Below are 23,752 nucleotides of genomic sequence, written 5' to 3' on the forward strand. Positions count from 1 at the left end.
CATATCTGGGCAAGGAAAGAAGCCTATGGTAGAAAGAACCCGAGATGCCACAAGCAGGAGCCTCATAACCCATAATATGATGAAGAAACATATTATCACCACCATCTTGAATCTTTTTTGCATCTGTGAAATAACATGGCCCCCTTTCTACTGCTTCTTCAGATCCGTCACCCTTACGGTTTACCACACCCTGACAAATTCCCAAACTAATACTCACCCTCTCACACAGACTTACTGTAGATTCAAATGATTGGCAGTTGACAATTGTTTTAAAATAACACGACACACCACTGTGAATACATACCTGCCGTTTACTCCTTTTTGGTCTTGGCTTCAAAATAAATTTTGGTGGAGTAATGTTTACTTGTTGAAATTCTAAAAGGAAATTAAATTTAATTTAACTTAGTGCATTTGTCAGATTTCTTCAATACAGGGCAAAGTTTTACCTGCCCTTCCTTCTTATGAATTTTATAATACATAATGTTGCACTTAATGATCACACAAAACATTAAGTAACTGTAGTATATTAATACTAAATAAACATACAAAGGATGAATATAATTTGCAAAATCTAGAACATTATTTCTGTTCTAATTTATCTCGAAAAATTTTCATATTTCTCCTATAAATATCATTATGTTATATACTAGGAATCTTCCAAAAAGCCAACTTGACTTTCACTTCCATTACTAACCTTCTAGAGGCGGCAAAATAAAGAAGAGGAGCCATGAGAAGTAGAATAAATAATCACACATTCCCAAGTTCATAATTTATTAAGAAATTGTTATAGGACACCAAAGTTTTGAGCTAATTTTTTCCAATTAATTTATATTCTTCTTTGCCCATAACCAAATTAATCTCAGGATTTATCTGCTCTTGGTAGCAGATATGAAAATTATACATCAACTGTTTATGCACATAGATTCATCTCTGAATATAAGATTAGGTTATTTATAAGGGAGGATTTTTCTACAAAGTGAAAGGAAAGCTGCAATCTTTCTACAGGGTACAGATTTCCTAAAACTTTGATGATTGAACAACCTGAAGGGGCTTATTATAGGAATAATGCTATAAAACACTCAAGGTGAACCATTATCATTATTTTTGGATACTGTTCATAAAGGAGAAATAATCATGGTCAGAGAAATCTGTGACCAAGAAGCTGAATAATAAAATCGGGTAAGAAAATTAGTATTCTCTCTTTATTTCATGTTCAAATATTCTCCCATCATGTTTTCAGAATGCTATGGCCTGGGCATACAAGGGATTTGTTGAGAAAGAGAATAAGTTCTCTTTTATAATTAACTAATAGGACAAATAGAAAAACAAGATTACAAAAGTAACCCATCTCATATCAATAATTACATTAAATGCAAATAGACTAAATGTTGTGCCTAAAAGGCAAAGATTGCCAGACCGGATTTTTTTTTTTTTTTTAATGCAAAACCTAACTGCATGCTGTTTAGAAGAGTGGCACTTTAAATTTAAAGTATGGAAGAAGATACACCTTACAAACATTAACTTAACTGCATGCTGTTTAGAAGAGTGGCACTTTAAATTTAAAGTATGGAAGAAGATACACCTTACAAACATTAATCACAAGAGAACTGTGAAGGAAATATTAATATCAGACAATGTAACTTCAGGACAATAAGTATCTGAGAGAAAGGAAACTATTTCCTAATTATAAATGGGATGATTCATCAAAAAGACACAATGCTCCTAAATGTTTATTCACCTAATGTCAGAGTTTCAAAATACATAAAGTAAAAAGTGACAGACCTGAAAGGGGAAACAGACAAATTCAAAGTTATAGTTAAGGATTTCAACAGTCCTCCCTCAGTAATTGAAAGAAAAAAAAAGTAAACAGAATCATATGGATATAGAAGACAACACTATCAACCAATTTAACTAAGTTGGCATTTTTAACACTTTACCCAATAATTGAAGAATACATATCCTTTTCAAGAATACATGAAACATTCACCAAGACAGACATTATGATAGATCATAAAACAAGTCCCAATAAATTTTATTTAAAGAAAATGAAATGACACAGAGTATTTTCTCTTATTGCAATTCTATTAAATTAAAAAATCTATAATAAAAAGGTGCTTGGAAAAAAATAACCAAGTATTTCGATACTGAGCTCTACATTTCTAAATAATCCATGGGACAAAGAAGAAATCACATGGTAATTTGGAAAATGTTTTGACCTGAAGTAAATAAAAATATGACAAGCCAAAATACAAGCGATGCAGGTAAGGCATTTAGTGCTTGAAGGGAAATGCATAGCTTTAAGTGGTTATGTTAGAAAAGAAAAAAAAGTGTAAATTATGATCTAATCTTCCACCTTAAGAGCCCAGAAAAATAAGAGCAAATTAAACACAAATCAAATAGAACAAAGTGAGACTCAAACCTTAAAAACAAAAATCAATAAAATTGATCAGCAGGGCTTGACCAATAAAGAAAGCAAATCACTACAGATTCTATAGATATTAAAAAGATAATACGAGGATATTAGGAAGAGCTTTATGCCAATAAATTTGTTAATTTAGATGAAATTCCTTGAACATGTGTATATATAGAAAATCTGAATAATCTTGTATCTATTAAATAACTTTAATTCTTAATTAAACTCTCCAAGAAAACCACAAGGCCAGATGGTTTCACTGATGAATTCTACCAAAGATTTAAGGAAGAAATAATACCACTTTTACACAAACTTAAAAAAAAAAAAAAAGAGTTGGAAACTTTTCCTAACACATCTTATAAGACCAGTAAAACCCTTGTACTAAAACCAGAAAAGAAAACTACAGTCCAATATGCTTTCTGAACCTATACATTAAAAATGCTTAACAAAACATAGGCAAATCAAACCCAGTAATACACACAAATATAATCTACCATAACCAATTGGGGCCCATTTAAGAATGCAAATTAGTTTCATATTCAAAACATCGATTTATACGATTCATCACATTAACAGATTAAAGGAGAAAATTATAGGATCATCTCAATAGACACAGAAAAGCATTTGGCAAAATTCAACACCTATTCTTGATAAAAACTCTTAGCAAACTAGAATAGCAGACTGATAAAACTACTCAGCTGCAAATATGTGCTACCTTTCATGGAAAAGGAAGGATGAGCAGAATCAAGAACTGAGAACACAGAGCCAAGAGTCATGGAGAATCATTTCCACGCCTTGAAACCCAATCAAGAAAGGGTCAACATTTGCCCAGCAGAATTTCAGAACTGTAGTGTCAGTGTCTTTCTTGTTTCTCGAATTTTCCCTCTTTTGAAGGGCATGTCTACACCTGGCCCATTATTGGATCCTGGGACTACATAAGGCAGATAACTTGTCTCTTTAGTTTTACACACAGAAGGACTAAGAGAAATTACACCCAAAGACCCTCATCCACACCTGGACTTGATTTAGATAATGAGATTGCAGACTTTGAGCAGATGCTATAACGGGATGAAACGCTTAGAGACCTAGGGAGGAAGAGAATGTATTTTGCAGGTAAAAGGGACAGGAATTACTGGGGGCCAAAGAGAAGAATTTGACAGACTTTAAGATGACCTCTAACAGTCTCCACCTCCTGGTACTCACGCCCTTTTGTAATGCCCTCTGAGTGTGAGTAAAACCTGTAACTTGCTTCCAACTAATGGAATACAGCAAAGGTGATGAACTGTCATTTCTCAAGATAACATCATATAAGATTGTAACTCATCTTGCTAGAGACTCTCTTCCTTACTGGCTTTCATTACATGAGCACCAGTGTTGTGAGCTTCCCTATGGAGAAGAGAAAGAGAGCAACCATCAGCCAAAAGCCAGCAAGAAACCAAGGCCCTTGGTCTAAGAAGCTAAGAAGAACTGAATTCTGCCAATGACAACTGCATATCCTTCCACAGTTGAGCCTTGAGATCAGATGCAGTCCTAGAAAACACCTTGACTGCAGCCTGTGAGGGACTCTGAAGCAGAGAACCCATCTAAGCCATCCTTGGACTCCTGATCCACAGAAACTGTAAGATAATAAGTGTGCATTGTCTTAAGAGGTGCATTTTGTGGTAATTTATTACTCAGCTACTTTCTAATTTTTCTGTACATAATAAAAATGAATTCCTCAGCAATAGATAACTAACACAATGCCACTGTATAATCTCATTCCCTTGAGAGAAGGCTGGACTCTGTGACTCATTTCTAATAAATACTATACAGCAAAAGTGATCAGATGTTACTTTTGAGATCAGGTTAACAAAAAGACTGTGGCTTCCATCTTAGGCATCCTGTCTCATTCTCTCTCTTCTCTTGGTCTCTCACTATCTCCTGGAACAAGTTAGCTACCAGGTTGGTGGGGGGCAGCCCTGTAGAGAGGCCCATGTGGTGAGGTACTGAGGCCTGACAACAATCATATAAGTGAGCTCAGAAGCTAATCCTTCCCAGTTGAGCCTTCAGATGAAACTGTAGTCCCAGCTGACAGTTACGCTACAAACTCATGACACCGTGGGCCACAGGCACCCAACTAAACCACACCCAGGTTCCTGATTCTCAGAAATTATGAGATAATAAATGTTTGTTTATTAAAACCACTAAGTTTTAGAGTAATTTGTTATACGGCAATAGATAATACAATATCTACAGTAAAAATGACCAAACACTGAAAGAAATTTTAGTCTCACTACTAATAATATGCAGTTTTCCCCCATGAATCCATACTTTTAATACAATTCTAATAAAAATCCCAGAATTATAGAAATTGACAAGCAGGTTCTAAAATTTGTAGGGAAATCTGAAGGGCCCAGAATAGCCAAAAATTTTTGGAAAAAACAGGATTGGAGGATTTATGTTATTCGATTTCAAAACGTATATAAAGCCACAGTAAGCAAAACAAAGTGTGATAAGGGTAGCCAAATAAAATAAGAGTCAAGAAATAGACTCATATTAATACTTTGAATACTTTTTGACAAAGACATCAAAACAATTCATTGATGAAAGGAAACTCTTTTCAACAAATGGTATTAAAATAATTGTGTATCCACATACAAAATAATAAAATAAAACTTAACCCCTACTTTTCACCATGCACAAAAAGTAATTTGAAGAGGATCCTAGATCTAAACATAAAAAATAAAACTATAGAGTTTTTAGAAGAAAACACTAGAGAATATCTTCAAAACTTGGGAGCTAGCAAAAATTACTTAGCATAGAGAAAGCAATAATGATAAAAACTAATGTTAAACTTCATGGAATTTAAAACATCTGTTCATCACAAGATGCCATTAAGTAAGTAAATGAGTAAGCCAAAGACTGGGAAAAATATATTCATAAGGCATATTTGGCAAAGGCCTTCTATCTAGAATATGTAAGTACTCCTACAACTTAACAACAAAAAGACAGAAATTCTGATTAGTGGCGAATAAGTATATACTACACATCATTAAACCAAGAAAAATGCAAATTTAAACCAAAGTGAGATACCACCACATACACTAGAATAGCTAAAATTAAAGAATGACAGAGCAAATGTTGGTTAAGATGTGGAACAATTAAAACTCTCATAGAGTGCTGACACAAGTATAAAAGAGTGTACCCACTTTGGAAAAAGGGTTCAGCAATTTCTCACAAAACAGTGGTTCTCACTTGGACACAGGAAGGGGAACATCACACACCAGGGCCTGTTGTGGGGTGGGGGAAGGGGGGAGGGATAGCATTAGGAGATATACCTAATGTAAATGACAAGTTAATGGGTGCAGCACACCAACATGGCACATGTATACATATGTAACAATCCTGCACATTGTACACATGTACCCTAGAACTTAAAGTATAATAAAAAATATATATATATATATAAAAAAAAAAAAACAGTGGTTCTCAAAGTGTGATTCCAGCACCAGCAGCATTAGCATCACCTGGGAAGCTTTGGAAATACAAATTCTCCAAACCCACCCAAGATATACTGAATTAAAACTCTCAAGATGGGGCCAGCAATCTGTGGTTACCAGTCCTCCAGATGATTCTGATGCATGCTAAAGTTTGAGGACACTGTCAACACAGTTAAACATGTACCTACCCTATGGCCCAGCAATTTTATTCCTAGGTATTTACTGGAAGAAATGAAAATATGAGCCCACAGAAAAGACTTGTACAATAACGTGCATAGTTGCTTTTCTCATAATAGTCAAAAACTGGAAACAACCCAAATGTCCATCAACTTAATAGGTTAAAAATTGTGGTATAAGCCGGGCGCGGTGGCTCATGCCAGTAATCCCAGCACTCTGGGAGGCCAAGGCAGGGTGGATCACTTGAGGTCAGGAATTTGAGACCAGCCTGACCAACATGGTGAAACCCTGTCTCTACTAAAAATACAAAAATTAGCCAGGCATGATAGTGCATGCCTGTAGTCCCAGCTACTCAGGAGCCTGAGGCAGGAGAACTGCTTGAACCCAGGGGGCAGAGGCTGCAGTGAGCTGAGATTGCACTATTGCACTCCAGCCTGGGCAACACAGCAAGACCCCATCCCCCACCCCCCCAAAAAGTGGTATATTCACAGGACACAACATACTCAATAATTTAAAAGAATGAACTATTGCTACTCTTGACAACATAAACCTCACAGGCATGTGCTAAACAAAAGAAGCTGCACATAGTACATGATTCCATCTGTATAAAGTTCTACAACAGACAAAAGGAACAGCAGAGGTAGGAGGCACTGACTACAAAGGGTACAAAGGAAACTACTGGGGTAACGGACATGCTCTATCTCTCAACAAGAGTGTAGGTATGTAAAAATTCACTGAATGGTACATAAGACTTTTATATTTCATTGCATATTTTTTTAACTGGGTGCATAAGTGTCCATAGGAAATAAGATTTTCCCAGAATATGTTATCAGAAACACTAGTCCTGAGACAGGTATATGCCATGTAAAGCAAATGTTCCACAGTCCAACAAGTTTGGGGAACAGCTGATCCTATGTCTATCGCTGGGAAATACATAAAACATAACAAGATGATGATGTTGATAATCCACAACCCAGTTAAACTTTATGCAATCTAAAATAAATAAACTTACTTTTGAAACTATTTCACAGAAATTGCAGTTTTGACATTTATTTGTCTATTTCTTGTTTTCTTCTAATTTATCACAGTAAATCATAAGTAATGTTGGGAGACAAACTCCCTCAAAATTGACAGTGCCAACTTCTTTTTTTTAAATTAATTAATTTATTATTATTATACTTTAGGTTTTAGGGTACATGTGCGCAATGTGCAGGTTAGTTACATATGTATACATGTGCCATGCTGGTGCGCTGCAACCACTAACTCGTCATCTAGCATTAGGTATATCTCCCAATGCTATCCCTCCCCCCTCCCCCCACCCCACAACAGTCCCCAGAGTGTGATGTTCCCCTTCCTGTGTCCATATGTTCTCATTGTTCAATTCCCACCTATGAGTGAGAATATGCGGTGTTTGGTTTTTTTGTTCTTGGATGAAATTGGAAATCATCATTCTCAGTAAACTATCGCAAGAACAAAGACAGTGCCAACTTCTGATGAGAAAACTGGAAACTAACTGAAACAGACCTGAGTTTTTAAAGAATGTGTCTAAAAATCATTTTAATAACAGCAGAACTGCCAAGTCACCATCAAAGTTTCTGCTGGAAAGAAACCCTGAACAATTTTCTCAAAAAAAAAAAAAATATATATATATATAAGGTTATATCCTAGCAAGACTATAATCAAGTCTTTAGGGGAAAATCTTTATTTATTACTTTAAATATTAATTAATGTTGACTGCTCCCAGTAATGCCCATTAAATTATAGCTTTATTCCCACACAGCTAGTCATGACTTATTTTCTTATCAGAATAGGGATTGTAGAAAGTTTTATAAGATCACTGAAAGAACAGTCTATATTCCCATTTGAAGATTTTTCAAAATAGTAAATTCTGTTAAATCTTCTATCCCTCTGGCAGCAGGAGAGAAGAAGAGAGAATGTTCATTTCTCTTTAGGGAAATTACAGGAGGACAAGGAGTTACAAACTTATTTAGAGAGAAAGGAACATTAGGAAACATTTATTTCATTTTCTGATGAAGAGACAATGTAAACTTCTAAGTGATTATCTAAGCATTAGTTTAGGATTACTCTCAGGCTGGCGATTTTTCCATTTCCCTCTGTGCTTCTCTATCATAGTACATTTTCAAAGTGTCATAATTCAAAACTCAACTTTACCCCTTGCTAGCTGTGGGACCCTGGAAAAGACAAACTAACTGAGCTCTGTTTCTTCATCTGCAAACCAGGCATAACATTAATCTTACAGGGCTGCTGCAAAGATTAAAACGAGATTAAAAATTAAAATAATCAGGCCGGGCACAGTGGCTCACGCCTGTAAACCCAGCACTTTGGGAAGCTGAGGCGGGTGGATCACGAGGTCAGGAGTTCGAGACCAGCCTACCCAATATGGTGAAACCCCTGTCTCTACTAAAAATACAAAAATCAGCCAGGCGTAGTGGTGTGTGCCTGTAGTCCCAGCTACTTCGGAGGCTGAGGCAGAAGAATTGCTTGAACCTAGGAGGCAGAGGTTGCAGTGAGCTGAGGTCGCGTCACTGCATTCCAGCCTAGGCGATACAGCAAGCCTTTGTCTCAAAAAAAAAAAAAAAAAAAAAAAAATTAAAATAAGGCTCAGTAAATAGGGGAGGAAGCATCTCCATACCAGATATCCAGATATCTTCTGAATAAAGATGTTCAGAGTGCTGTCTGTTTTCAGAAGAAAATAAATGAGTCCAGCACAGCCAAAGACAAACGCTAACGCACCCTGCATAAACACTGCTCCACTAAGGAGGGCAAAGTATGCATGTACTACCCTTCTTGTCATGTGAAGACTTGGAAGCAACTCTCGAAGCAACATAGGTTGCTAGGTCCATTTATTCAACCTAAAATAAATAAGCTTACTTTTGAAAATATTTCACAAAATTTGTATTTTTGACATCTGTCTATTTCTTGCTTTCTTCTAACTTATTATAGTAAATCATAAGTAATCTTGGGAGACAAACACTCTTAAAATTAACCTAGGTCCATTTAGGTATAGATGAGAAGAAAAGACTACTTTCACAAATAGCACATAATGATAATAAAACTTAACCTATAATAGTTCTTTCTTAAAATGCTAGAGCAAAAAAAAGACAAGGAAAAAAATAAATAGGGAAATGATTAAGAGTTCATCCCTATGTTCTGTTCCATTGATCTATATCTCTGTTTTGGTACCAGTACCATGCTGTTTTGGTTACTGTAGCCTTGTAGTATAGTTTGAAGTCAGGTAGTGTGATGCCTCCAGCTTTGTTCTTTTGGCTTAGGATTGACTTGGCAATGTGGGCTCTTTTTTGTTTCCATATGAACTTTAAAGTAGTTTCTTCCAATTCTGTGAAGAAAGTCATTGGTAGCTTGATGGGGATGGCATTGAATCTATAAATTACCTTGGGCAGTATGGCCATTTTCACAATATTGATTCTTCCTACCCATGAGCATGGAATGTTCTTCCATTTGTTTGTATCCTCTTTTATTTCATTGAGCAGTGGTTTGTAGTTCTCCTTGAAGAGGTCCTTCACATCCCTTGTAAGTTGGATTCCTAGGTATTTTAATCTCTTTGAAGAGATTGTGAATGGGAGTTCACTCATGATTTGGCTCTCTGTTTGTCTGTTATTGGTGTATAAGAATGCTTGTGATTTTTGTACATTGATTTTGTATCCTGAAACTTTGCTGAAGTTGCTTATCAGCTTAAGGAGATTTTGGGCTGAGACGATGGGGTTTTCTAGATATACAATCATGTCATCTGCAAACAGGGACAATTTAAATTCCTCTTTTCCTAATTGAATACCCTTTATTTCCTTCTCCTGCCTAATTGCCCTGGCCAGAACTTCCAAAACTATGTTGAATAGGAGTGGTGAGAGAGGGCATCCCTGTCTTGTGCCAGTTACAGAACAGAGCCCTCAGAAATAACGCCGCATATCTACAACTATCTGATCTTTGACCAGCCTGACAAAAATAAGCAATGGGGAAAGGATTCCCTATTTAATAAATGGTGCTGGGAAAACTGGCTAGCCATATGTAGAAAGCTGAAACTGGATCACTTCCTTACACCTTATACAAAAATTAATTCAAGATGGATTAAAGACTTACATGTTAGACCTAAAACCATAAAAACCCTAGAAAAAAACCTAGGCATTACCATTCAGGACATAGGCATGGGCAAGGACTTCAGGTCTAAAACACCAAAAGCAATGGCAACAAAAGCCAAAATTGACAAATGGGATCTAATTAAACTAAAGAACTTCTGCACAGCAAAATAAACTATCATCAGAGTGAACAGGCAACCTACAAAATGGGAGAAAATTTCCGCAACCTACTCATCTGACAAAGGGCTAATATCCAGAATCTACAATGAACTCAAACAAATTTACAAGAAAAAAACAAACAACCCCATCAAAAAGTGGGTAAAGGATATGAACAGACATTTCTCAAAAGAAGACATTTATGCAGCCAAAAGACACATGAAAAAATGCTCACCATCACTGGCCATCAGAGAAATGCAAATCGAAACCACAATGAGATACCATCTCACACCAGTTAGAATGGTAATCATTAAAAAGTCAGGAAACAACAGGTGCTGGAGAGGATGTGGAGAAATAGGAATACTTTTACACTGTTGGTGGGACTGTAAACTAGTTCAACCATTGTGGAAGTCAGTGTGGCGATTCCTCAGGGATCCAGAACTAGAAATACCATTTGACCCAGCCATCCCATTACTGGGTATATACCCAAAGGATTATAAATCATGCTGCTATAAAGACACATGCACACGTATGTTTATTTCGGCACTATTCACAATAGCAAAGACTTGGAACCAACCCAAATGTCCAACAATGATAGACTGGATTAAGAAAATGTGGCACATATACACCATGGAATACTATGCAGCCATAAAAAATGATGAGTTCATGTCCTTTGTAGGGACATGGATGAAATTGGAAATCATCATTCTCAGTAAACTATCACAAGGACAAAAAACCAAACACCGCATGTTCTCACTCATAGGTGGGAATTGAACAATGAGAACACATGGACACAGGAAGGGGAACATCACACTCTGGGGACTGTTGTGGGGTTGGGGGAGCGGGGAGGGATAGCATTAGGAGATATACCTAATGCTAAATGACGAGTTAATGGGTGCAGCACACCAACATGGCACATGTATACATATGTAACTAACCTGCACATTGTGCACATGTACCCTAAAACTTAAAGTGTAATAATAATAATAATAATAATAAAAGAGTTCATCCCTATGTTTACAAGACCAGTATTTCACAAAAAGTGAATTTGTATGTACTTTGTCTCACAGACCAATTCTTGCTCTAATATTGTTTCTCTTTTATTGCCTTATTTTGAATTTTAAAATTTTTAAAAGTTTTCCTCCACATCTTTCCAAACTCATCTGTGAGGCCAGTTTGCATTTTATTCTCCCTCTTGACGTGACTTGGCTCTCCCTCTAAAAATGTCAAAAGCAGATGTGGGCTAATGATATTCCAAATATAGATTAGTTCTAAGGCATTAAATAAATTACTGAAGTTGTCTTTTAAATAAAAAGTCACTATATGAACATCATACCAGATGGAAGATCATCCAAGGAAAATTCAAACAGTCTGGATTTGTAAACCGAATGAAAATGGAAATCCTCCTGAAATGACACAAGCAACAGTGATTAAGCATGTACAACAGGATTATCTCCAGCCTTAGGCAAACATAGCTGGAGACCCTTAAAAGAACCACAGCTTGCCTATGCATTCTCCTGGGTTTAGAGAGGTGATGAACCATTGTCCAACCCCTCCTATTCACTCCTGTATTCTCTCAGCACCAGAGCAATATCCAATGAGAAGAAAAATGCCTTCACAGAGAAGCCAAAGCCTACAGTAATGGAAAACAAATGAATGAATCTATTCCCCCAAGGACAAATAAGACATTTGGCAAAATGACTTAATGTTTTTTTATTACTGATTCCTTTCACGGATCCCTGCACCCTTTTAAAAGTCAGAGAGCTTTGGTAGGCAGACTACAGAGCTAACAATCTTCATAGTATTGGGGAGCAGGATGCCTGGTATAAGTAAGTGTCCAAAGTGGACCCTGTTCTGAAATTCAAGTGTCATACAAGGTATATGAAAAAGCAAGAGATAAAAAGTCACATTTTTCTTCTAAAAAGTTAATAAACACTCAAATATAATTTCATCTGGCTTCATCCAATTACTAAAAAAAAAATTAGAATGTCATAGTCCAGTTTCATATTATCTTAAAAAAATCATACTGTCAAGCAAAGTGACAAGACAGGCAGCAGTGGGTACCCATAAAATAATACACAATACAGAGAATTTCCCAAACAAGATGGTTTATGGGTGACAAAGCCATGTATGTTTCTTGAACGAATGTGCCTCTCTGCTTAAGTAATGTTGTGTAATACGAGGAAGAACATTTGTATGTACAGAGCTGGAATGAAAGTGTATTATGTTTCTGTGTAGTCCATAATATTAATTCAACTTATTCTAATTTATGGGAAATGAATGTTTCAGCTAAAGTGAGAGAGAGGATTAAGATGACTCAGGTTTCTCTAAACTTCATCAGCATAGAGCCTTAAAAGCAATAGACAACAGAGAAAAATCTGGAATCTAGAAAAGAGAGGAGGGGTGAAAAATCACAGATCTGTGAATTTGATTTGTTATGGACTGAATGTGTGTGTGTCCCCAGACTTCTCATATTGAGGCCCTGGCACCCAGGGTAACTTTGTCTGGAGATAAGGCCTGTGAGGAAGTGATAAATGTTAAATGAGGTCATAAGGGTGAGATCCTCATTCAGTATAGCTGGTACCCTTATAACAAGAGGAGACAACCAGAGTTCTCTCTCTCTCTCTCTCTCTCTCTCTCTCTCTCTCTGCCATGTAAGAACACAGCGAGAAGGCAGCCGTCTGCAATTCAAGCAAAGAGCCCTCACCAGATGTCAACCCTGCTGGCACCCTGGACTTTCAGTGCCCAGAACTGAGATAAAGTTTCTGTTGTTTAAGCAACCCAGTCTACAGTATTTTGTTATGGTAGCCAAGTCAAACTAAGACAGATCATAACACATTAGGATTGAGATGGAAATAGAGATTTCAGAACACCTCAAAGGGAAAGTATTATATTTCCAATATAAAAGAGAAAGAAACAAAAGAAATTTTTTGTTTGTTTGTTTGTTTTGGAGACGGAGTCTCATTCTGTCACCCAGGCTGGAGTGCAGTGGCAGGAGGTTCAAGCAATACTTCTGCCTTAGCCTCCCAAGTAGCTGGGATTACAGGCGCATGCCACCACACCCGGCTAATTTTTGTATTTTAGTAGAGACGGGGTTTCACCAAGTTGGCCAGGCTGGTCTCGAACTCCTGACCTCATGCCCGCCTCAGCCTCCAACAGTGCTGGGATTACAGGCGTGAGCCACCACACCCAGCAAGAAATTTTTAAAAAAACACTTGTGGTTTTGACTTACTCAATATTTAGTTTAAAATATACAGACAGTCCCCAACATACATGTTTTTGACTTTATGATGCATTTATTAGGGTATTAAATACATTTTTTACTTATAATATTTTAACTTACGATAGGTTTATCAGGACATAGACCCATCATAAGTCGAGGAGCATCTGTACATATGTTTACTATCTTAACCCTAAAAAATATAAAAATGAAATAAAGTAGAAAGAAAAAAGGAGAGGAAAAAAGCTCTCAGCATAAACATTTCCATTTGCCACAATAAACAGAAGGAGCACTTACTTGAGTAGTGTCATTTTCTTCTGGCTCAATGAGATATGTGTGGTTCCCGTCATAGAACATCCCACTGCCAACGACAAAAAAATCATTAGGCATGGCCATCGACTCTCATCCCAGAACAAGATCATTTTAAAATCAGCAGCAGCCAGAGGGCCCATTTGCTTCTCCATGCCCATTTCCCAGTCCCATCCATCACGTCCAGACACACCACACACACCACTGAGAGGGAAGGCCCCTCCTTCTGATTCCTTATAGGGTAGAGTCACCTCATCCTCACCTGACCCCATGCTCAGGATTGTCATGCTCTAGCTGTTGCCCATCACTCCTTCCTCTAACATAGAATTCCAAGATTTTCATATGCAAAAAGTCATCTGAAGAGCTAGTAAAAACACAGGTCTTTCAGGACTCTTCTCAGATTTCTGGACTGGAACCCAGGAAATTGCATTTTAAATAAGCTCCAGGTGATCCTGATGCAGGTTTCCGGGACTATACTGAGAAAGCCCGACCTACCATAAACATGGAAGATGCTCTAGTAACAAGAGCTAACACATTTGAACAACTTGCCACAAGCTAAATACTTTACACTCATTTAATTTTTCCACAAATCTACAAGAGAAGGACAAAGACTATCCTTATTTTATAGGTAAGGAAACTGAAACCCAAAGAGATAAAGTAACTTGCCAAATTATTTAACCAGTAAGAGCAGAAATAGGAATAGAGCCCAGACAGATGGGACCACGAACTGCCCATTTGCAACCTGCTACCTACCTCCATTCATGCATTCCTTCATTCAATCAACGTGTTTACAGAGCACCTACAATGCACTGTTCTAGGTGCTGGGGATACAATAGCAAACAAAACAGACCAATTCTCTGTCCTTGTGGTGCTGATAAGTTTTCTAGGGAGGACATACAACAAATATATATATTTATTTATTTATTTATTTATAATATATATATTTATTTTATATACATATATATATATACACACACACACATACATATGACAGTGATAAATTCTATGGAAGAAAATAATCAGGTGAAGGGCAATAAATGGTGCCAGAGGGCCGTGGGGGCCATACTAGGTGGGCACTTCCTAGGGCCTTGGCTTTTACTCTAAGAGAGATGAAGAGCCACTGCAAAGTTCTAAGCAGATGGGAAATACAATCTTCCTTAAGTTTTATAATGATCATGCCAGATACTATGTTACAATAATTTTTAGCACAGCAAGGATAGAAGCAGGGAAGTTACTGCAGTAATCCAGGTGAAAGAAGATGCTGGCTTAGATCAGAGCAGTAATAGTAGAGGTGGTGAGAATTGGTCAAATTCCGGATGTATTTTGAAAGTACAACCAGTAGGATTTATTGATGGATTTGAAATAGAGTATGTAGAACAGAGAAGAGTTAGTGAAGACTCCAAGTTTTGACCTGAGCAACTAGAAAAATGGACATGTCATTTAACAAGATAAAAAAAAGATGTAATGGAGTGAGACCCTGTCTCAAAAAAGAAAAAGTGGGCGGGGAGGGGGGATGCAGAACGAGCTTTTCGGGATGGGCCTAGGGAAGCAAGGAGCAGAGGGAAGGATGCAAATCCTTTAAAGAGTTCAGTTTTGAGCTGGGCATGGGGCTCACATCTGGAATCCCAACACTTTGGAAGGCCAAGGCGGGGGGAATCACATGAGGCCAGGAGTTTGAGACCAGCCTGGGCAACGTAGTGAGTGGCAAGACTCTCTCTCTACAAAAAATTTTTAAAAAGGCTGGGCCTGGTGATGCACACACCTGTAGTCCCAGCTACTTGGGAGGCTGAGATGGGAGGATCACCTTAGCCCAAGAGTTCAAGGCTGCAGTGATTGATGATTGTGCCACTGTACTCCAGCCTGGGTGACAGAGCAAGACCCTATATTTCTTTAAAAATAAAAAATTCCATTTTGGACCTTGTAGGCTGGGGATGGCTACCAGCCATCTGAGAAATCCTCTGGAGAGCACTTAAATATACAAACGGCCTCAGCTCCCACTCAGACAGATTCTGATAGCTGCTGCTTTTAGAAGAACATGATCCTTTTACTGAGATCAGGCCCTTTATGATGTTAAAGAAACTTGTCTTATCATTCAGGCATCTGAGGATAGCAAAGCTATGAGCTGCAGTAATTTTTTAGTTTTAGTTTTTGGTAGAAATGACTATATGACAGCCAAGCTCCTAAACATAAACTAGTATTTGTCTTTCATTGAAGATTTAGTGAAATTGGTGAGATTCCATGAGCTATAATTATAATGGCCTCCAAGTTCTGCCTCTATCCAAATTCTTTCATTCCTGCTATAACATCTTCCACATGTCCTCAACTTCTATATACTCACAGAATGATTATTCTCACAGCTGCACTGTTTTCAGCCACATGTACTTTCTGAATTTGGATGACATTCTATTTGGAATTTAAAGATAAACAGATGCAGTTTGTAAGACATTACTGACAATATGTGCCCAAGGAGTCAGAGGGGCAGCCTTTCAAAAACGTAGACCAAATATGGCAGGGAGTATCTCTCTACCCTTGCTGAGAACTAGCCATATCCATCCAGAAAGTCATATGAAACCATCACAGTTTGCCAAAATTCACGCGGCAACACCAACAAAGTAGCAAGCAGATTATTTTGTTAAAATAGTACTGAGTGTTATTTATCCTTATATTAGGTTAATGTCCAGTGGGAAAGTCATTTCTTTTTATTGGACTTAAACATCATGTAGGCAATATGAAGACAACAGATTCTGACACTATCTGTATCTCAGAAGACTCTAGATTGCTATATGATAATATACTATTATTAATTCCCTAGTAATGAAAAAATACATGTGTTTATATGCTTTGAGAACTGAAATATTTTTGTTTTACTTATATAAATCCTAATTTTTATATTGAGTCCGTAACAGTATACTTGATAAAAACCTATAGCTAAGACCAAGTCGTCACAGACCAATTGAGCTAAAATTTCAAAAGGTTGTATCAAAATATTTTGAAAGGAAAAAGCCATTCTTACAAATTTCCACAAGAGGGCAATAAACTCAAACTTAACTCCATTCTTTAAGGTTCCCATAGTAACAAGATTTTTGCATTAACACCAAACACACCAAGATCAAAACACTGCCTATTAGTCCTTTGACTCCAAACAAACATGACCTTGCAGGTTCTTTATGGGAAAGATATACGAATCTGATTTTCCCTTATTTATGTTATTCAACTGAATTTAATAAATCAAAAATGAAAAAAAAATATGCACTTGGTAATTTATAAAGGATGAATCATGGATGACATAATATATCTCATATCTAAACCACTGTAATTGGGACAACATACACTATTCAATATTTTATAACATCCCCCCAAAATATTTCTTCCAGAAATTTTTGTTCAGAAGGTAGTCAAGATGAGAAGCAATAATTACTAAATAACAAGATGATACAAGGGTATATTTATCCTATGTGCTCAGAAAAGTCTAAGAAAGCCTAAAATGGTCATACACAATTCTGACAATGTTCCAAGACGCACAATAGGTTTTCTGTTTATTTTTATTTAGTTTTAAATAAAAACGTTCTTAAAAGGAGAAGTAAAATTTACTTAATTAAAATAACCCTGTAATCCCAGCACTTTGGGAGGCTGAGGTGGGCGGATCACGAGGTCAGTAGTTCGAGACCAACCTGGCCAACATGGCAAAACCCCGTCTTTACTGAAAATACAAAAATTAGATGGGCATGCTGGCAGGCACCTGTAATCCCAGCTACTCAGGAGGCTGAGGTGCAAGAATGGCTTGAACCTGGGAGGTGGAGGTTGCAGTGAGCTGAGATCATGCCACTACACTCCAACCTGGTGACAGAATGAGACTCTGTCTCAAAAATAAAATAAAATTAAAATTAAAAATACATAACTAAGACAGGATTCTGAGTTCTATTCCTGATCCAGTTAGTATGCAATCTCCTAAAAGTTATTTTTCCTTGTTTTTTTTTTTTTTTTTTGACATGGAGTCTTGCTCTGTCGCCCAGGCTGGAGTACAATGGCATGATCTCAGCTCACTGCAACCTCTGCCTCCTGGGCTTAAGTGATTCTCCTGCCTCAGCCTCCCAAGTAGCTGGGATTACAGGCACCCGCCACCACGCCCCGCTAATTTTTGTATTTTTAGTAGAGACAGGGTTTCATCAGGTTGGCCAGGCTGGTCTCAAACTCCTGACCTCAAGTGATCCACCCACCTCAGCCTCCCAAAGTGAAATACAAAATTAGCCAGCCATGGTGGCAGGTGCCTATAATCCCAGCTACTTGGGAAGCTGAGGCAGGAGAATCACTTGAGCCTGGGAGGCGGAGGCTGCAGTGAGCTGAGATCATACCACTGCACTCCAGCCTGTGGGACAGAGTGAGACTCTGACAGAAAAGAATGAACAAAAGAAAGAATGAATGAACGAATGAACAAACGAATGAATGAATGAAAGAACAAAAGAAAAGAAAAAAGAAGAGAAAAGAGAAGAGAAAAGAAAAAAAAAGAAAAGAAAAGAAAAAAGAAAAGTGGGCACGGTGGCTCACGCCTGGGATTACAGGGGTGAGCCACCGGGCCAGGCCTAAAAGTTATTTTTCAATCCTTCTTTACATGACTACAGTAGGATTAGTAACAAGTATCATTCTTAGGTTCTCAGGTCCATTTATAGCCCTTAGAAGGCACAAATATCTTCTCTCTGATTCTCACAACATTGAGTCCATTTGGAAAACCAGAAGGCAGACTGGAACAAGTACTGAGAAAGATGCTGACACTATGACTTTGGATTGAGATTTTAAGAGAGAGAAAAGGGGAAACAAAATTCTTCATTTTTTACCCTCCAATATACACTTGCTGTCACAAATGTGGACAGGTCTCACTGTACTATTCCTAGGTGACAGATGTGCTTGTCTTGAGCTCAGATGTAACAATTTTACTGCTGAAAAGGAATTCAATGTTTCTTTTTCCTAATAAGAAAACAGAGACTGTCCGATATTAAGCATGGATTCCATGTTTGTAACAACCTCTTTCTTCAAATAATGTATTTAAAGTAAATAAATGTACACCTTTATTCACAGTAGTCTTTTAGCACAAACAAGGAAATGGAAGTCTTCCATGCTCTCAGGCACATGGCCTCCGGTCTCTGGTTATTTAACTTACCCTTATATTCTTTCCTTTCTGTGTAATATGCTTATTCCCAGATCCTGACCAGAGGTGTCACTCAGGCAGACTAGCTAGATTCTCTGGCTGTGTCCATTAGCTCTCTTTCCTAGATTTAAGATCTGTCAGTGTAACCCTCTCCCTTGGATAGGCTATTCCAACGTATTGCACTCCACCGTCTACAGGTGGCATGTTTCCGGAGCGGTTAGGTGCCACCTGTTCTTCAGTGACAATGCTTAGCTTACATTTTTCCCAGTTTTTTTTTTCTCTCTCTCTCTCTCAAAAAAAAAAAGCAAATATACCTATCATGTTCCACATCAGGAAATGGGCTAGATTTGGCCTCCTCATGAGACTGTGAGCTCCCAGGACTTGTGTTTCAATTGCCTTTATATTCCTAGGACTGGCACACAAGAGACACCCAGTAACTGCTTGTTAGATGAAAAGCCACATCTCTAACTTGGTAACAAAAAGGAATTATTTTAAAGTTTCTCAACGAAAATTTAACAAAACTAAAGTTCTGGATTTTTCTGTGCCAAAAAGTAAAACAAACAAGAAGGAAATGAAACGATTTAGTTAAAAGAGAATGCTGAGGAATGACACAGTAACTTTATAAGGGGTTACAAAACAAGTAAGAAACAACCACCTGTGCATTATCATTATCGACAGGATGGAGGAAGTGGATGTATTCCCATGTTAAACATCAGCAAACATTATTTGATAGAGGTTATGAGAAAGGAAGCAAGGCCCTGAGGAAGGATGAACTTTGTTCCTTGGAGATCTCTGAGAAACGACAGACCCTCCCACAGATTTGCTATGAATTAGGTGGGATTCAGGCTGAAAAAAAGGAGCAAAGACATATGAGCTCTTGAGGTCACTAGCAGCCTTTTCTCTTTGTGTAAGGAGTCAAGAGTTTCCATTTACTGAAACTGCTATTATTTGACGAAAATATAAAAACTAATATGAAGAAGGAGTAGGGAAGAATATCAAGGGGCTAAACAGCCACAGAAACAGACACCGAAGTTAACCCAAATCACTCCTGTCTGAATTTGGATGAAACTAGAAAAATGCTTCAAATATCATTTTAAGGTATCATTGTGAAATTCAAAAGCCTCTGTTTTCTGCAGCTCTAATTTTATTTAATTTAGTTTTTTTGAGATGGAGTCTAGCATCTTCTTAAAGTATGCTTGTCTTTTTTCTTGACAATATATATTTTTTCTTTCTTTTGCAAAATGTAGGACTTTTCTTTCTTTCTTTCCTTTTTTTTGAATCAGAGTCTCACTCTATCCCACAGGCTGGAGTGCAGTGGCATGGTCTCGGCTCACTGCAACCTCCACCTCGCAGGTTCAAGTGATTCTCCTGCCTCTGCCTTCTGAGTAGCTGGGATTACAGGTACCTGCCACCATGCCCAGCTAATTTTTGTATTTTTAGTAGAGACAGGGTTTCACCATGTTGGCTGGGCTGCTCTTGAACTCCTGACCTCAGGTGATCTGCCTGCCTCGATCCCCCAAAGTGCTGGGATTATAGGCGTGAGCCACCACGCCTGACCATTTGCAACCCTAATTTAAAAATCTGCTTGGTTTATAAAATGCAAAAGAGAAAAAAAAATCAGATCCATCACCGATTTAAAGTTATTTCTTGACACAAAATAGGGATATCTACTATAGTGCATTCATAATAAAGAAAATAAATTATTGAAAAAACAAACAGTAAAAATAACTTTTTGAACACTTACTGAAGTCCGTGGCATGTTGACAATGCAACAAATGAGGCAGGGTTTCCTCGGATATGGCCCTGGTAGTAACAGTGCTCTCCTCCCTGAAAACAGAAATAAAGAATGTAAGTCTTTCCACCACAAGGAGAATCAGCTGCTTCATTTCACAGGAGGTTTCTACTCACAATGCACCTCCACATCTAGAACTCTGCATATTTCATTATTCAGATTAGCATTATCAAATCTTTTCTAACAGAATTATTCATAAACACTCCGAGTGAGCTGACTCCAAATCAAAATTCGGGGAAATAAAAGTTGACTTAACCTTTCTTTTATGTAGGCGATATTAGAGGAACAAAGAAAGAGATATTGAAATACACATGGGGAGTCAGGCACAGTGTCTCATGTCTACAATTTCAATGCTTTCAGAGGTGAGGCAGGAGCATCACTTAAGGCCAGAAGTTCAAGACCAGCCTAAGCAACATAGCAAGACCCTGTCTCTACAAAAAAAAAAAAAAAAAAAAAAAAAAATTTAAATTAGCTGGATGTGGTGGCATGCACCTGTAGTCCTAGCCTCTTGGGAGGTTAAGGCAGGAGGATCATTTGAACCCAGGAGTTCGAGGCTGCAGTGAGCTGTGATTGTGCTACTGCACTCCAACCTGGACAAAAAGAGTGAAATTCTGTCTCAAAAGAAAAAATGACAAAAAAAGAAAAGAAAGGAAATACATATGTGACCCTTGAACCAAAGTTTAATCATCTGCTTTCCTAGTTATAAGAAATTCAACCATGGGCCAGGTGCAGTGGCTCACGCCTGTAATCCCAGCACTTTGGGAGACTGAGATGGGTGGATCCCTTGAGGTCAGGAGTTCCAAACCAGCCCAGCCAATATGGTGAAACCCTGTCTCTTCTAAAAATACAAAAATTAGCTGGATATGGTAGTGCATGCCTGTAATCCCAGTTACTCGGGAGGCTGAGGCAGGAGAATCGCTTGAACCAGGGAAGTGGAGGTCACAGTGAGCTGAGATGGCACCACTGTACTCCAGCCTGGGCAATAGAGACCCTGTCTCAAAAAAAAAAAAAAAAAAAAAAGAAACTCAATCATGAGCAGCAGCAAAGCAATACTCTTTTACATAAAGCGAAGTAAAAATGAATATAAATCATTTGAGAGTCACTAAATTATACTGATGGAGGAAATGCTTGTTTTTACAGTGTTTATACTGATTACCAGATAAACAAGTTCATACCATTCTTTTCTCAAACCAGCAATGGCTTTAACTGGTAAGCAGTTTATGGGCAGGGTTTTAAATTGTGAAGTTTTTCTTAGCATCCAATTGCATTAATGAGATTCTACTAAGAGAGATTCATTTATTTGGATTCAATGTGCCTGGAAAGGTAAGAAGGTAAATCTTCTGCCATCTTAGGATGTCACCTTTAAATACTTACTACTCAGAGTGCAGTTCAGAGACAAGCAGCATTGACATCACCAGGAGCTTGTTAAAAATGCAGAATCTCAGGCCCCACCCCCAACCTACTGCAGAGAATCTGTATTTTAACAAGTCCCTAGATGATTCACATGCACATTAAGGTTTGAGAAGCTCTTCTCTAAATGACCTCTTTCCATTCTGTCACTAATCTTCTATTTCTTCAGTAGCTGAAAGCTTCTAATTAAATTGACTCACTGAGATATGAAAGAGTGAAACAGAAAGGACTGATAGGATGGGTGGTTTAAAGAGGCAAATGTTACCTCTTCACAGTACGACTTAAGGACTGACACTACTTAAAATGTTCAGTGTTTCACAAATGGAGGACAGAGAACAGGATGACATGGAGATGTAACAGACTGAAGACATTTTTTTTCACCGAAATTCCAAGGAAACCAGCCTAGCCTGAGACTACTGCTCCTTGTGAGATAATCCCACAGAAGCTGGTAACTCTCAGCTTTGGGGAGGGGGTGGAGAGCAGGTAAAATGGTACACAGTGCAATCCCTGACCTTAAACCACCTCCAAATTCCCAGGGGAGCCACTGACCATCATGAACTGAGGGTTGTGGTTGCATTTAATGGAGAAGATAGGGTGGAACCCAGAAGGCCACAGAGTCTTGGGGGCTGAAACAAGTCCTAGACACTAGAACATGGGGCACTGACTTCACGTGGAGCGCTAGTGTAGTGTAGATGTTAACAACGTGAGCTACTGGCGCCTTCCCTTACCAGCTGTGTAATCTTAAGCAAATTACAGAGACTGCCCGTGCCTCTGTTTTCTCATCTGTCAATTGGAGATAATTATCTCATAGGGCTGTTATGAGGATTACATGAGCTAATAGACATAAAGAGTTTAGAGTAATGCTTGGCTCATAGGAAGTACTCAACAAATGTTTGCTGCTATTATAATTACTGTGTCTGTTACTGTTCTACTCAATTTACATACACAATCACACTAAATCTTCATATCAATCCTACAAAGAAATATTCTTATCCCTCTTCTACATAGGAACCACGATCTCTGAGATTATGGTTGTCTACCTGGGGAGTTGCCAAGTAGGGATGAAAACTTCATGTGGATACAAGGCCTGTGTCCTATTCCCAATGTTGAACCTCGAACCTGTGAGTTATGCAAGGCAAATCTAAACTTTCCCCTAGGCTGGTTTATTCTTTTATTCTGTTGCACTGTATTCTACTTTGTCATCAGGGCTAAGAGTAAATTTAACAAAAGTTACAATAGTGTGTGTTGGGCTGTTGGACTGGTGAACAGTCCATAGATTAGATTCTGAGTGTATGAGAGGACGTTATCACTTAGATGCCCATGATTTCCTGGATACATCTGATTGGATCAGAGATCAAAGTTCTAGCTTTGTGTTGGCCAGGCATAAAAGGTCAACAGTCAACAGATGACCTGATAAAGACAGAACTCTGTCTGTAAGTGTTTCCTTATATTGGACAGTGACTAACCAAATCAGACCTTCTCCTCTTAGAAGTCTGAGCCTTATAGTGAACAGTAACACATGAAGATAGTAGAAACAAAGA

The 23,752-nt window shown here is 37.9% G+C and overlaps 1 protein-coding gene across 18 annotated transcripts in view; it reads right to left on the reverse strand.

The window, feature by feature from the left end:
- ADAM22 (ADAM metallopeptidase domain 22) overlaps window positions 1-23,752 on the reverse strand; it is a 273,701-nt gene that overhangs the window by 80,722 nt on the left and 169,227 nt on the right. For all 18 annotated transcript variants that reach the window (XM_024250366.3, XM_002818272.6, XM_024250365.3 and 15 more), the window contains 4 exons: window positions 20,754-20,836; window positions 13,855-13,918; window positions 11,674-11,743; window positions 305-375 (listed from right to left, as the gene is read on the reverse strand). In XM_024250366.3, the coding sequence (XP_024106134.2) occupies window positions 305-375; window positions 11,674-11,743; window positions 13,855-13,918; window positions 20,754-20,836 (288 nt within the window). The remainder of the gene's footprint in view (window positions 1-304; window positions 376-11,673; window positions 11,744-13,854; window positions 13,919-20,753; window positions 20,837-23,752) is intronic.

This window comes from Pongo abelii, chromosome 6 (genome assembly GCF_028885655.2).
Source record: "Pongo abelii isolate AG06213 chromosome 6, NHGRI_mPonAbe1-v2.0_pri, whole genome shotgun sequence".
Lineage (NCBI taxonomy): Eukaryota > Metazoa > Chordata > Mammalia > Primates > Hominidae > Pongo > Pongo abelii.